Source organism: Salvia miltiorrhiza, chromosome 6 (assembly GCF_028751815.1).
Source record: "Salvia miltiorrhiza cultivar Shanhuang (shh) chromosome 6, IMPLAD_Smil_shh, whole genome shotgun sequence".
NCBI lineage: Eukaryota > Viridiplantae > Streptophyta > Magnoliopsida > Lamiales > Lamiaceae > Salvia > Salvia miltiorrhiza.
In genome coordinates this window covers 1,117,345-1,132,037 of record NC_080392.1, presented here as the reverse complement: position 1 = coordinate 1,132,037, position 14,693 = coordinate 1,117,345, and the positions used below count along the sequence as shown (strand labels likewise).

General features: G+C 36.0%; 2 protein-coding genes across 7 annotated transcripts; both read right to left on the bottom strand.

The window, feature by feature from the left end:
- Positions 1–63: 63 nt before the first annotated feature.
- Positions 64–4,746, bottom strand: LOC130987707 (uncharacterized). Its single transcript, XM_057911337.1, has 10 exons — positions 4,523–4,746; positions 3,582–3,798; positions 3,334–3,491; positions 3,045–3,190; positions 2,829–2,891; positions 2,610–2,702; positions 2,299–2,460; positions 1,778–1,869; positions 1,286–1,452; positions 64–589 (listed from the first exon to the last, which is right to left on the bottom strand). Exons 1-10 carry the CDS (start codon positions 4,617–4,619, stop codon positions 270–272), a joined length of 1,515 nt encoding a protein of 504 aa, XP_057767320.1. The 5' UTR covers positions 4,620–4,746; the 3' UTR covers positions 64–269.
- A 1,108-nt stretch (positions 4,747–5,854) lies between these two features.
- Positions 5,855–12,989, bottom strand: LOC130987705 (uncharacterized). 6 transcript variants are annotated; one of them, XM_057911331.1, is made up of 9 exons: positions 12,613–12,985; positions 12,206–12,258; positions 11,212–11,430; positions 9,779–9,865; positions 9,114–9,668; positions 8,413–8,474; positions 8,081–8,340; positions 7,753–8,000; positions 5,855–7,269 (listed from the first exon to the last, which is right to left on the bottom strand). In XM_057911331.1, exons 3-9 carry the CDS (start codon positions 11,356–11,358, stop codon positions 6,211–6,213), a joined length of 2,418 nt encoding a protein of 805 aa, XP_057767314.1. In that variant the 5' UTR covers positions 11,359–11,430; positions 12,206–12,258; positions 12,613–12,985; the 3' UTR covers positions 5,855–6,210. The 6 variants fall into 6 exon arrangements, with proteins under 6 accessions (XP_057767314.1, XP_057767315.1, XP_057767316.1 ...); XM_057911332.1 differs by lacking the exon at positions 12,206–12,258 and having other exon boundaries at positions 12,613–12,989; XM_057911333.1 differs by lacking the exon at positions 12,613–12,985 and having other exon boundaries at positions 12,147–12,576.
- Between the last annotated feature and the right edge of the window lie 1,704 nt (positions 12,990–14,693).

The following is a 14,693-nucleotide window of genomic DNA, read 5'->3' as shown; positions in this document are numbered from 1 at the left end:
CTTTCCTAGCTTGTAATTAAAAAAAAATATACTATTAAAAACACATGTATTCGGATACAAAAAGAGTAGAAATCAGCAGTCATTTGATTAACAAAGAGAATTGAAATATTACAAAATTAATAAGTTGTATTTCTCCTGCATAATTTTCGAATACATTTGTGCTGATAATATTTTCTGCTACGTTAGATTTTACCAGAAATATGACAATCTCTACCATATACACAAACTTGAGGTTAAGGTTGTAAAATGAGTCGATGTGCTTGCTCTATCTACCAAGGGCGTCGCCACGATAAACTGCCTCTGCCAATGCTGCTCGCTGCAATATTGTCCTCAGTCGAATCTGACCCGCTTCCAACAGATTCATCGGAGCTGCTCTCTGTTGACCGGAGCTGTATTCTATCCGCATTTTTCACGACCCAATCAGTGAATTCGGGAGACGATGCCAAATCTGCAACAGCCTGCCGAGTAGATTGCTCTGTGAAATCCTTCCATTCTTCCTGAGAATACTTCTTTTTGTTGGGCGTTCTGTGGAAAGTCGAGTAGTAGTCCTGGGAAGTCGTAGCAACGGAACTCAATGGAGTCACCACACCTGCATTGAACGACAGAATAAATCGTTATGTTGTAGCATAGGGGGTGGGGAAGAGGCAGGGGCATGAGACTTATGCTATATGTGGCAAATCACTCTTTTCTTTACAATGCAAGTACACACTACTAGTAAAATAGGTAAAATATGAAGAAAGATCAAATTGCTATCAAGATCTGTGATAGTTTTAGTTTATTTTATTTTTATTTTTATTTTAGTCTGTTAATTTTTTTAAATTATCTGAAGAATCGGAAACTGACATTGAAGCATAATTAGTGGTCAAAATAATTCACATCTGTAAGACCTTTAAAACGTAATGCTTGAAAATTAATAAATTTGCTCAAGCTGAACAAGTAAAAGTTGACAAATCAAGCTCAAATAAGTTTATTTCTGATAAATAATGAACTGAATGTAATTATATGATGTAGATTAATTCACCTACGCTCATACGCCAACTTTCAACTTGAACTAACTATGCATACCAACATGGAAAGTGTACTTTCTTTTTTGGGAAAGCTTTGATTATATAATTTTTACCTGTAACTCAGCATTAGTAACTAGAGTTTAAATGAGCCTTTCTACATCCAACCATCCATAAACGCATGGACATACAAATGTGAGCACACAACCCTTTGAAAGGTATAGACAGAAGAAACAAAGAAAAAGACGAGATTACGGAGACTAAGCTCCATCAACAGGTACCTTTCACAGGGGAATTTGTATATGTGGGTGAACCCTTGTAGCTTTTCCAAAGACTTCCTCGGGGAGTTGTGGTTCCAGACCTTCTCAGGAATTCAGCACGCTTAGTCTTACTTATTCTTACACCTCTTCTTCTTGGAGGACTCCAGTCTGTCGAAAATGTTGAATCACTGTACCACAAGTGCACATTTAGAATATGTTCTGAGTGGATAGAGCAGCAGTGAGTAAAAAACTAAAGATAAAATAGTTTTCATTTGAATATTTATTTTCTCTGCAATTAATGACAAATAAATCATATGTTTTTAACAAATATATTCAAATGCAAATAGATAATCAAAGTCATGGTGATCAAAAGATTTCTTAACACTGTCAATGACTAATAAAGTACACTTGGTTTATAAAGTGTATATCATGAAGATCTACTAAGAAAACAGATCTGTAATTACTTTCATCAAGAAGAAAGGAAGTAACTAAAAGAAACCATATAATGTTTACCTGAAGCCATGCCAGTTCAAAGAAGTGAGAGAAAAGTAAAACCCCAAAAGTGACACCAGAAGTCCCATTGCCATTGGAATATCAAGTGAGCTCTGAGATTTAAATAAAAGAAAAGAGTTAAAAGCTGAATCATTTTCCAAAAAGCAGAAGGTAAACAACATCAATAAAAATTTCAAACTCAAATGCATAAGGCTTAATAAACTAGCAATAACCAGAATAAAAAAAATGTTATTCTAGCATAATGAAAGATTGTATGAAAAATCCCAATCTAACAAGCTAATTAAATGAACTAGAATATCAAAGACAGAAAAGGAGTCTACTTGTTTGCAGAACTCATACAGTGATGGAAAGCAGTGACGAGATGATGAGCCAGTTATAACATTATAGCTGATATTTTTGAAAAGATAAAAAAATTATCCAATGATTGATACTTATCTCATCAGTGCTCTGATGCAAAAAGGAGCAAATGCAAGCAACTACTATAGCACATGCATGATCAAAATTTATAGAATATAAGTAACCTGAAAAATGAAAGTCACAGCTACTACACGTAAAGCCCATTTCACAAATTGGGCTACGCCAACATCCACACTTCCATCAGCAGCAACAACAAATTTCCGAACAAGCCAATAGCCAAAAGCAGCCCCAGCCAGAACAACTCCAACTAGCAAAAATACAAGCACCTGCAGACAAAAATTATCCTGTCAAATACATGAAACATATAATTTGGATACCCAAAAAAGTGGGTTCAGCAAGATTTGTTCATTCAAATCTCTCTTATATTGATATCCCAAAGAAGTAATATTGGTATGATCTATATATAAAAACTTACAGGGTTGTGCATCTCTTGGCTGATCCCAAAGTTGACAAGAACAGAATTAACAAATACAGACAATCTGTTCAGCAAAAAGGACCCTGCTCCAAGCTGAAATACAGTTCATTTAGTATAAGATGCAGATAAACATATATGACAAAAGAGAATGAAAGCAAAGAGAAAATAGGCATCTTTCAAATCATACAAGATAATCATGCAGTAATCAGGAACACTTACTGCCAAACCGCAAATGGTACTATAGAGAGCACTTTTCCTGCCAGTTGGCAACAGTTTCATTCCCTGCACAAAAATGCATAAAGAAAAGAGGATTGGAACCTTAGAAATATTTAAAACTTCTCTGAAAGTTGACAGGTTATTGATAAAAAAAAAAAAAAGGATAGTTCAGGCACCGAATGTAATTTTTATTTTATGAAGTTTAACTAATGAAGGTACCTGGAAGAGAACAATTAGGACAACAAGACAAACTCCAATGGCCATTGAGCTGCTGTAGTAAAATGGAACCCAGCTACTAATAATTGGAGCCAGCAGCAATATAACGAAACCAATAGCCAGACAAATTAACCGCCATCTATGGAACTCTGCTCATAGAAAACAGATAAACATCGAGAAAATGAGTGTACTGGTATGTGACAGAGTCACACCCACACATGGATGATGATTATAAAGATAGAAATAGTACTACAATACGCGAAAGCAATGCAAGTACAGAAGCAAGCCTGACCTAATTCGGTGCTGATGGTCACTGAACCAAACAAGTTATCAACAAACTTCACATCAATGAATCTGTCTTCATATGGGGAAATTGTAGTGCTCCAGATTCCAGTATGGATACCATCCCAGCAATCATTCTCAGATTTGCACAATCCAAGTGAAGCATTTCTGCAGAAGATATTATACGTGGGGTTAAGTAGGCATCAGATAAAAGGATGAGATTATGCAATAGTAGTCTCACTCTCATATTAAACCGACCTGTGTAAACAAATTTGAATTTTCTTGTGGGATCTCTCCTGTATGTTATCTGATGGGACCAAAGTGATCCTATGTGCACTGGAATAACTCCCGAGTTTCAGTCTTGATAGACCAGAAACATTGACACGTGCACAGCGTACAATATCTTTCGAAGGAACAGATTCGACCAGCACTCCAGGAGTGATATTTATTACTTGACGATTTTCCACGTTACTTCCTGAAAGTATAACAAGAAAATATCAGATAACATTTCATGGATTTGTGTATACATATAACCAAAAATCACATAGAACCCTCGAAAATCTGCATTGAATTCTCATCAAGTTAAATATAGACGTAATTAGCCCCTTGCGAGATATATGCAGTCCCGACAGCTCTACAGCATCCGGAGCATTATCCTAAACTTATGCTAAGGACTAGGTTAAGATATCCAAAACCCTATTCACCAAAACAGTTCCAAAACATCGCTTACCATCTTCCAAAATCGTCAAATAAAGGACGAGCTACATAAATAATGAACTTACTGAGCTGAAACAAGAAGTAATCCAATCCTAAAAATCCAATGAAACCTTTTCCCCATCGTAATCTCCTCCAGAATAAATAAACACAAACACAAAGACAGCGAACTCCCAGAAAGGAACACAAAACAACAGAGAAAAACGAATAAGCAAGGCAAAAAAAACTCAAACAATAACGCAAAGAAACTTAACACATCAAAACTCCTTGCTCAATACACCTAATCACCCTAAACCCATTTTCTCTAGCTTCATTTCCACGCATTATCACAAAACCACAACCTCGCACCCCAGCACTACCACTCAGTAACACGCCGCCTGGGAACAAAACCTAATTCCGCAAAACCATATCAAAAACCAATTCCACAAAACTAAAATTAAAACACACACACACACACACACACAAATTCGGCGAGAATTAGTTACCGGAGATTGCTTCCACATCGGCGGCGATAGAAGCGGCGGAGATCAAAGCCAAAACAAACAATACGGCGGCAGAAGTCGCACCGGCGGAGCCCCCCATACTTTATGTTTTCCTTCGCGACGAAGGAGAAGAAGGAGAAGATCGGAAGACTCGAAAATAAGCGCGCGCTAAATTCTAAACTTTATTGCTTTGATTAGCGAAGTCTGTGGGCGTTTTTGTAATATTTGAGTTCTGCGAGGGCTCGGGGAAAATATATATAAAGTTTTAAGGCGGTTGTCGTGTCGACTCGTCACCACCGGTCCGAGTTAGAGTTTTGAGTTTGAGTCGAACCGCCGGTCAAATTACTCAAGTTTGTCCACAAAAATTAATTTATTTTTATTATTTGGGATTATAGCCAAAAAATACACGAACTTTGATAAAAGTTACAATTTTCACCTGAACTTTCAAATTAGCCAAAGTATACCTGAACTTATATTTTTTGTTGTAAATTTCACCTCGACGGAGTTCAATCATTGCAAGTTCAGGTATTTTTTGCCCTTTTTATCAAAGTTTGTGTATTTTTTGGCTATAATCCCTTATTATTTTAGGATGTTCATAAAAATAAGTTTGATAATTTTTTCACTCACAATATAATTAATTATTACTATTAACACTAGTTTTTAAGTGAAATCATTTCTCCATTCACAAAATACTAATCATTTTTATTAAAATTCGCATCAATTATTTTTTAAGATTATTATTTTTGAATGAATGAAGTATTGTATTCAGGGCAGTGTGTCTTTATTGGCAATTGTAGTTGTTAAATGACTTCAATTTTTTTTATACTCCCTCCGTCCCACGAATCTTGACACGTTTTCCTTTTTGGGCCGTCCCACGAATCTTGACACGTTTCCTTTTTTGGTAATAATTATTACCTTATCTCTCCTACTTTATCACCTTTATTATATTCTATCTCCTACTTTATCACTTTTATTACACTCTCTCATACTTTATCAATTTTATACTTTATTAATTGCACACTTAAAACACTAATCTACAACTCCTTAATTCTCGTGTCGAACCCAAACGTGTCAAGACTCGCGGGACGGAGGGAGTAGATTAATAATATTAAATATTTTTTTTTAGATATTTATCCACTTCATTCAGGGCAATGTGTCTTTATTGGCCATTCTAGTTGTTGAATGACTTCAAATTTTTTTATAGATTAATAATATTAAATAAAAAAAATTAGAAATTTATCCACTTTTTAAATTGATAGAAGAACTATTAACGAGTAAATTTGCAATCTTTCAAATATGCATTCTACATCTTTCCATGAGAAACAAAAACTGGAATTAAAAAGAAAATAGCATAGTTTATAAGAAAAGCAACTAAACTACATTATCAAATACTTGTCTTAAAACAATAGCTACCTGCATAAACACAAATGTACAACATTTCTAATCTTTTCAAGATTAAAATCACATTTGTAAATGCATGGATATTCACAACTCCAAACTCCATGCATCAGTGTTTTTTTTTTTTTTTTTTTTTGCCCCTTTTTCACATGGTAATGCATCAGAGCAAGATTTTCAGAGCTTCAAGCAATTGTATAGAGCAGCTATACAAGAGATGAAACACATCCTCACCACTGAGAATCAGATACTCAAATAAAGATGCAGTTTCTTCCCAACTCAAGGTCATCTTCTAACTAAGGTCTAATGCTATGGTCGTCCGAGATCGTCTCCTCAGACGAGGCGTCACTTGGTATGATGATCAAGTCTTCCTGCTTACCAGCCGGATGCTCGTCTTCTACGACCAAGGCAAAACCCGAGCAAGGAGCCTTTCCACCATTCTGTGGCTCAGGTCTTCTTTGAGCAGAGATGTATCTTTTGCTCAGCCATGGTTGCTGAGGAGCTGCACCGGAGTTGGAACCAGGTTGGTTAAGCCACGCAGGTCCAGGGTGGCAACCTGATGGGACAACGTGGGGCCCACCGGCCAGCCCGGGTGGAATTTCAGCCAATGTTCTAAGCCAGTGCGGCAAGCTTCCCTTTGTGAGTCCAGCACTAGAGGAAGACTCGTCCCCTACACCAGTGTTTGTAACTGGCCTCTGCACGTCACCTTTCGTCTTATTATTCATGAAATGGAGCGGAAGTCCAAGGGAAAGACGGACTTCATCCACCTGGGGTTCTGGCCGTGGATGACGCAAGATGCTTTCGGACGAGAAATCTGGAGGGCTCGTGTATCTTCTCAGAGAAACGGGCATACTGGATAAGAGGCGGGACTGTTCTACCTGCCACCTTTCAGCTAAGTCCCAAGACGTTTTCCACGGTAAGAAGTGCAGCCTGCGATCCCCTAGTATGGCATCCCAGTTGCCTCTTCCATGTCTCCTCACTCCGATCCAGAGAGAATCCAACTCCTCGTCTAACCAGGTGGTTGGATACTCGAACTTGTCCAAGAAGCTGCTTCTGCTTCCTCTCACAGCTCTTGCTCTAGTTAAGATGTTGTCCAGCATCATCTTGTCTCTTGCAAATGATTGTGTCCGGTCTGAAGTAGACTGTTGGAGACTGCGAAAAGATTCTCTTGATTGTACAACATTGGGCCATTCACACGAAAGAGGAAAAGAAGCGCGACCATCAACCATCTGCTCTGGTTGCAGGGACAAACCAATCAAGTTTGAAGACTGTAAGCTTGATGGATGGAGAGGGCTCACTTTCTCCGAGTTATTACCTAGCTGCACCGCGCTGTCACTTCTGCTCTCAGGTAAAAACTGAAACTCCGAGTAACATAATCAATAAAGGAAGGCGGAGTTTCTCTAAAGAACTAGTATGTCCGCTCGTGCGATGCACGGTGAGCATCGAAATTGAAATTGAACGACATTTTAAATAAATATACATAAAATGCTCTAGATAAATCCAATGTAAACGGAGGTCAAATTAATGACAATTCAAACCTTTATTAAAAGTACGGAACATCTATATGATACATAATAAATATTTTAAAATTCTGGATTTGAATTCTCTAGATAAATTCAATGCAAGAGGTCAAATTAATGACAATTCAAACCAATTTAAATTTTATGAAAACCCTTGTCACGGTCTTTAATTTGATACACATATTGAATATTTTATTGTAAGCGAAACTACACAATTTTTTTATAATTTTGATGGTAAAATGTTACCGTTACAAACTGCATTTTGATATATATATGTATATGAATATATACATGCAAGAATTGTGTCCGGAAATTTACCTGAATATACTTGTTTTTGGATGCGTTGCAAGTTAACACAGGAGGAGAATCCAAACTACACTTTCCCTTGTCACTGCCAGCCCTCGCAGGAGAACCATTTTCTACGTGCTGCACGGGCAAACTCAACATCTCTTCCTTCATCTTACTAGTCGAGCCAAGAGAATCATGAAGAAGTTCTGAAGTCTCAACTGGTGGATTTTCATCAGAACCACCGTCAAGTGGTAGGTTGCAGTCGATATTATGAGATGCTGCAGTGTCAAAACCACATTAGAACAAGAACAGTGCCAAGAAAATGAAATAAGAAAGTGCCTTGGTTAAGAATTCATACCATGTGGGGGAACGGATAAATCTAGAGACATTATGGAACCTCCCCTCCCCGAGACATCACTATTCGTTATCCTACTCATTACATCCTCATTTGGCAACCTCTGTGTTGCCACGTTTATATGGTGATTATCTTGAACATCGATGCAAACTTTTTGTTGTTCCATCTGCTCCTGGGAATCCTGACGACAATGTGCAGCAGCATTTGGGGAAACTGCAGCTTCTCCATGCGGAAAATGCTGAGGATTATCAGCCAGCACGAGCCTGTGAAAACTGGTCTCATATCAATATGCCAAGTAACTAAGTAGCGTGAATTAAAATGCTGAGAAAACATACGTCGAAATTGCTGGAGCTGGGGCGGGGAAAGACCATGAATTATCATTATCCTCGGGATGTTCCTGTTAGATAAGCAAACTCATTAGCTTACATGTAGGATTCGGCAGATACGGAGTTTCCAGTACTCATGTGGCATCTGAGTGAATGAAAGGAGACCAACACTGCACAGAGTCTATCTAACCGGGGTCTTTTTTTTGTTAAACTTGCTTTTAAAGCATGAAGAAAATTATCGTCTCATTGTCATTCATGACCAAATATGTCAACAAAATGTTTGACGTACAAATGCCTTCTTGGTATCTGTGTTCTGCAAATGCTGCTAGTGTTCCAGACAGACTGGATGCACCAATTCCATTGAGGCTACATTCTGGACTAGATGACATTTCCTATAAGTTTCAAATAGGCCATTTCCTATAAGTTTCAAATAGTGTAGAGCTCAAAAATGTATAACTATGTAATCATATACTATCACTTTAGCAGGACAAGAGTTATCCAGCCAGGAATAAATTTTCCTCAGTATGTAACTTCAGGAATCAATCTCTTTTAAATTGTGGAGTGGATAAAGATTCACAAAAATTACAAATGCAGTTTTCACTATAGATCTATAGACATGCAGATAGGAAATGAAACAAAGCAAAATGTCAGTTCAGGCTAGTTTAAGGAACTTTTTCTTCATTACCAATAATGGAATTTGACAATCTAACCTTCTCATTCTTTAGATCCACCAAACAACTTGCAGCAGGTAGGATTGCAGACTTGGCAGCAATATCAGCGGTGTTCCGCTTGGATCTTCTACAGAATGTAATTAATGACGAGCTCAGCTTGCGCTTCATACCCGAATTATTACATAAGCTACTATACTGATCTGTATTAAATTTGTCTGTTTCCGCCAAAGTAGATGCTTCATGAGTACATGTGCCCTTCATTTGACAGCTGTGGTTTATTCCGGCAGAAGTTTTCAAACATATAGGGTCTGGTTCTGCACCAGAACATGCATCAGGAAGTTGCGAAACTGTCAGAATCTTCTTGCAGTCTTCAAATTCTTCGCCCGATTTCACAGCATTAGAACGACCAGAAGAATCAATGTCATATCTTACTTCAGGAGTCTTGTTCAAATTTGGATGACATATAATTTGCTTAGCATCAGCATTTGGGGAACAGTTCTTCTCAGAAGTATGTTTCTGAGTTTCAACTGAAACTGGTGAATCCTTCTGTTCTGTGCATTCAGAAGGAAGCATATCCAGTTTCCTAGCTTGCTTCTGTATAAAGTCATACATACAATTTAAGAAGTAGATGTTATTGGCTCATCAATAATCAAGAATCTCCAGTTTATAGAATACTTCTGAGAAATAATGGAAGGGATGATTACCTCTGACCATTGACTGCAACAATGGGAATCACGATTTTCACATTGCAGCACATCTTCCCCGCCAGTGTCTTTGGAATATGCATGACTCTGTAAATAAGTGTAACATTAATCCGGTCCGGATATGCAAAACTACTCCTCAATATCAAGGGAAGCACAATTGATTTCTCCTTGGCCATGAGATTACAAAAGGGATTATATGGAAGGAGAAGGAAAAGCAAATTTCAGAGGAACATCATGATTACATTATTATCATGTAGAAATGACCGAGACAGCTACTATAGGAAAAACACAAACTGCTTAATCATTACAATCAGGTCACAATTTCTGATTGTACAACTGCTGTGGAGTTCAAGAGTTAAGATAATTTGTATTATCAGCATGAATACCGAACCACTGAACACGGGAAAATAGGTTTCCTTCTTTTCACTGTGAGACAAATTGTGAAATTCATTCATAAGGATTCTCAACAGACCGTGGTGCAATAGGTTGTTTTAAGATTATATTTTTGCACAGATTCCATGGCTGGAATGTGCAAATATACAACCTTGAATATGGACCCTTACACTTGAAATGGACACAACGACTCAATGTGAAAGCAGTTTGGTGAAAGAGGATAGAGGATGATGCTTGGGTTAGAAAAAATCTACTAGATAGCACAAACATGCTGCAGGTGTTGCATCTACAAAGGAAGCATATTTGCAATAAGAAATCCGAATTAGAAGCATGTCACTGTGAATTCTAAATACATTATTAATTTATATCAATTATTACATTTATCATTTTATGATCCATTAAAAGACTGGTTCTCTTTGTTTTACTTTTAGAATGTCTGACTTTTTACTTTAACTTCTAAACTTACCTTTGCTGCGCATGACATACGACAATCTATGATATTCATCTGAATTTTGATGTTTCCTAGCAGGCAACAATTGTCTTTTCAAAAGAGCAGGTTGCTTAGTTTCTGATTATTGAACACACTAGCCACTCGAGACAGCATCACTTCTCACTCAATTAAGTTATTGAAGCTCAGACCATAAATCCTAAAGCCAAAAAAGGGAGGTAATTCCTGTAACGTGGTATGGAATGAAGCTACTGAAGCATCAATGCATAAAATATAATTCTATTTAGTGGCCCACACACAATATCAGTATCATATTCTTTGGATCTTTAAAGCACACAATAAAGGAATATGAGCAGATAGCCACAACAAGTTGGAACCACTACAGTTTCCAGGTTCAAGGAATCTGCAGGTCATAAAGCAACAAAATACAGAAGAGATTACAAAGTAAAGTGACCTACATGATGAAATTAACTTTTCATACCAAGAATAATCCATTTCAAATATTCAAAACATGAAAAATAGAAACTATTCAAAATGATATCTATCACTGATAGTACTAAAACTAAATTCACAGGGCATCTTACGGTCTTACCCCAAATCCTGTGTTGTTGGGGAAATTATCCGATGTCTTTGACTTTGCACTCTCGCAAGATGTATTAGTGTGTAAATTTAAAAGAGAATGGTCACTTCTCGAGAACAGCCTCTTCCTCTTGTACGTTACGACTACTTTACTGCCCATTATCTTTGCTCTAGGTGGCACGACATCAAAGAAATCCAGTAGGAACCTCTCAAGTTAGTGCTACATTAACAACTGCAAACACATATAGCTTCTGTGACCATCCTTGTTCACAAAAGAGAAAATCAAAACCTCCTAAATGAATCGCAACATTGCAAAAGAGAGAGGCTCTAGAAGGGCATTAATACATTATATTAGGCATTGCATTTGCATCAAGAACTCAATCAAGATTACCCAAATATTGCTTACAATTTTACAAGTTGGAAAATCAGCATAAATGGGGCAACGGGTTATACAAGGACCACCCTAATGTCTCTTCCAGTTCTGAGTAATAGAACATGCAATGCAACTCAAAGCTGTTAGCCCCCATTTCTATTTTTTCTGTAAAATTCAGCAGAAAATTCAAACAACCGAAATACTCTCATTTTGGCAACACAGAGATACAATCAAGTAACATAGAAGTAAAGTTAGTATTCCACAAATCAGTTCTATAAAACTACTCCAAAACTAAACAAAAACCATATCTTCAACAAATATTAGACAACCCACAAGAAATTCAAGTTCAAAACCTCAAACACACAACTCATTCCAACAAAGAATGCACAAAACTGAGAAAAACCAACAAACTTCAACATCATCTCCACAGAGCCAGTCCAGAAAAACACAGTAGCATCTCAAAAACACAAAAAACCAATCAAGCTTACATCAAAAGACTTCAAATAATTAGCAAATACGATACGAATTCATTTCCTCGAAAACAGCAGAGAGGTTGCAAGGCAAAGGACACCCACATGTGAGATAGCAGATAACCAAGAAGCAAAATAACCAAACGCAGACGCAAGAACATTACCAGTGGTAAGTGGGGAAGGAAGCTTGCAAGTAAAGCGCTTTCTGGTTGCTTGTCTTGAATAGAGTGGACAGAACAAAAAGAGAAGAGAGAGGAGTGAGGAGAGAGAGACAGAGACAGAGACAGAGAGAGAATTTAACCAAAGCATTAAATATTGTATGGAGCAAGAATTGACCAGCGAATAATGAATCTTTATAAATGCCACGCCAACATTTAAAATTATTATTCAGACTCACAAAATCTTAAACATAGATATTCAAGTTAATTTCCCTAATTAGCAGAACAGACATCCGTAGAGAGACGATGAATCGAAATTCCAACACCTTTTGAAAAATTCAATTCAACCAATCAATTGCTCAACGCAGTTGGTTAAATACGGATGGAATCGCGGAAAGCGACAAGAATTTTACCTCTACAATAGTCCTAATTAGTGTTTGAGGCGCGGGGCCCACGGCCAATGCTGTCTGTCCCTCCTCCCTCCCCAAAAAAAATTTCTGCCTGCTTTTGCTTTTGGATTTCTCGATTCTCGAACGTTTGGAATTGGAACCATGGGAATTGAGCATGTGAGTCCATCAGAAAAAACCATGTACCTACTCACTCCTTAATACTCCACTGTCTCTTTCTGTCCTCTTCTGCCGCAAAAGTAATCCCCTTTTTCTTCGTCTCATTAAAATCTCTTTCGTTATCTCTCTCTCTCTCTTAACCAACTTCAAAACTTCTCCCGCCGTTTTCTCTATGAGAATTGAGATAGGGTTACCATCGCCAAAGACTGAAGCTGCAGCTGCATTTCCCTCGTTTTGAACTGCAATTATCTAATTATAGAAATCTAACACAAACACGACGTGAAATTATCAAATCAAGACGCAATAAAATTGAACGCTTGCTATTAATATCATGCTATTAATTCAATGGGCCATATTTTTTTATTTAAAAGTCCTATTTTAATAGTAGATTATTTTTTAAAATAAAAAAAAATTAATGCATAATAAATATCTTCGTATAATTACTCATTATTACAAATTACTATTATATTATAAATTAGGCTTGGCATTATTAGGAGTACCATTTAAAGAAGAAAAATTATGCAATCTTCTTGTTTGTAATACTCCCTCCGTCCACTAATTCAAGACCTAGGAGACAAAACACGGGTTTTAAGAAAAAATATACTTTTATTAGTTGGGTGGAGAAAGAGACCCACAAAATGTATTGTTTATTAGTTGAGTGGAGAAAAAATATATATTGTTTATTGGGACCCACCAATTAAAATAGGAATAAAAACTTACTAAAAATAGATATGCCTTGAGTTGGTGGACGGACCCAAAAGAAAAGTAGGCCTTCAATTAGTAGACGGGGGTATTAAATTAAATATCAAAATTTTAGATGATAATTAAATTTATGTTTATTTTTTTGCAAAAAGAAAAAAAAAAGAAGACATATTGAGTTGCATATATTTTACTGTATGATTTAGACAACATTTTACGCAATTTGATTTGTGATCTTATGCTGAAAACTTGGAAATGGGCCCACAATAGGCCCAAACAGCTGCAATGTAGGTTGTCAGTAGGGTTACGTGGGCCAACTTGGGCCATTCTGTATTTTGCTTGTGAATGTTCGAAGTCTAATTTCGAGATTATTTCAATAATATGTAAATCATGTACTATATATTATATTTAAATATTCAAAAACTGCTATTTAATATCCTAACTAGTATGACCATTCGTGCGATGCACGACGAACATCGAAATCAACCACACATTTTAAATAAAAATATATAAATATTAGATAAATTATAATTAAATACAAAATATATTTTAAAAATAAATTAAAGATAAACCTCGTCAATTACAAATTTTAACTTTGTATAATGTGTAATGATAATCATAGTTATTAAATAATTTCAAAAAATTTTGATAATGAAAATTAACATTACACATTATTATTATAGAGTATTACACGACATATTAAATGAATAAATATTCTCATGGGCTAACATAAATAAAAAAATTATAAAATTTTAGCGAAGAGAGAGAAAATAAAATGTCTTAATATATTCATAACTTATTCATTTTAAATTCATTTTTGATGATTTTTTTACCATACTAAAAAACTTGTCACAAAATTAAATTTAAGATGCATATTGAATATATTTTTTTTTCATAAATAAAATTATGTGATGTTTAGAAAATAATTAAAATTATAAAAAAGAAGAGAAAATATTGAAAAACTTGGTGGAAGAAGAGAGAAAAAATTGAGGGAAAGAATGGAGGAAAAAACTCCTCTTTTATATATTATATAGATTATATAGATAGGGACAATAATACATAGATTATAATCCATCTATGATTATGAAGTCACCGTATTTTATTTTAATTCATATTGATGAATGTTTGAAATTTGTACACGTGTGCGTTGTTAGGTGAACTTTTTATCGAACATAATTTTCGCTTTCATCAATACACCAATAAAATAATTCGAAACCTCTTTATCATGC

Excerpts from the sequence above, each read along its gene's own strand:
- LOC130987705 (XM_057911332.1), bottom strand. The coding sequence starts at position 11,358 with ATGGGCAGTAAAGTAGTCGTAACGTACAAGAGGAAGAGGCTGTTCTCG. Across the intron at positions 9,669-9,778 it reads GTTGCAGTCAATGGTCAGAG|AAGCAAGCTAGGAAACTGGA; the intron begins GTAATCATCCCT and ends GACTTTATACAG. Across the intron at positions 7,270-7,752 it reads CCAAAAACAAGTATATTCAG|TTTTTACCTGAGAGCAGAAG; the intron begins GTAAATTTCCGG and ends TCGGAGTTTCAG.
- LOC130987707 (XM_057911337.1), bottom strand. The coding sequence starts at position 4,619 with ATGGGGGGCTCCGCCGGTGCGACTTCTGCCGCCGTATTGTTTGTTTTG. Across the intron at positions 3,799-4,522 it reads CGATGTGGAAGCAATCTCCG|GAAGTAACGTGGAAAATCGT; the intron begins GTAACTAATTCT and ends TTATACTTTCAG. Across the intron at positions 1,870-2,298 it reads CTGTGACTTTCATTTTTCAG|AGCTCACTTGATATTCCAAT; the intron begins GTTACTTATATT and ends TTTAAATCTCAG.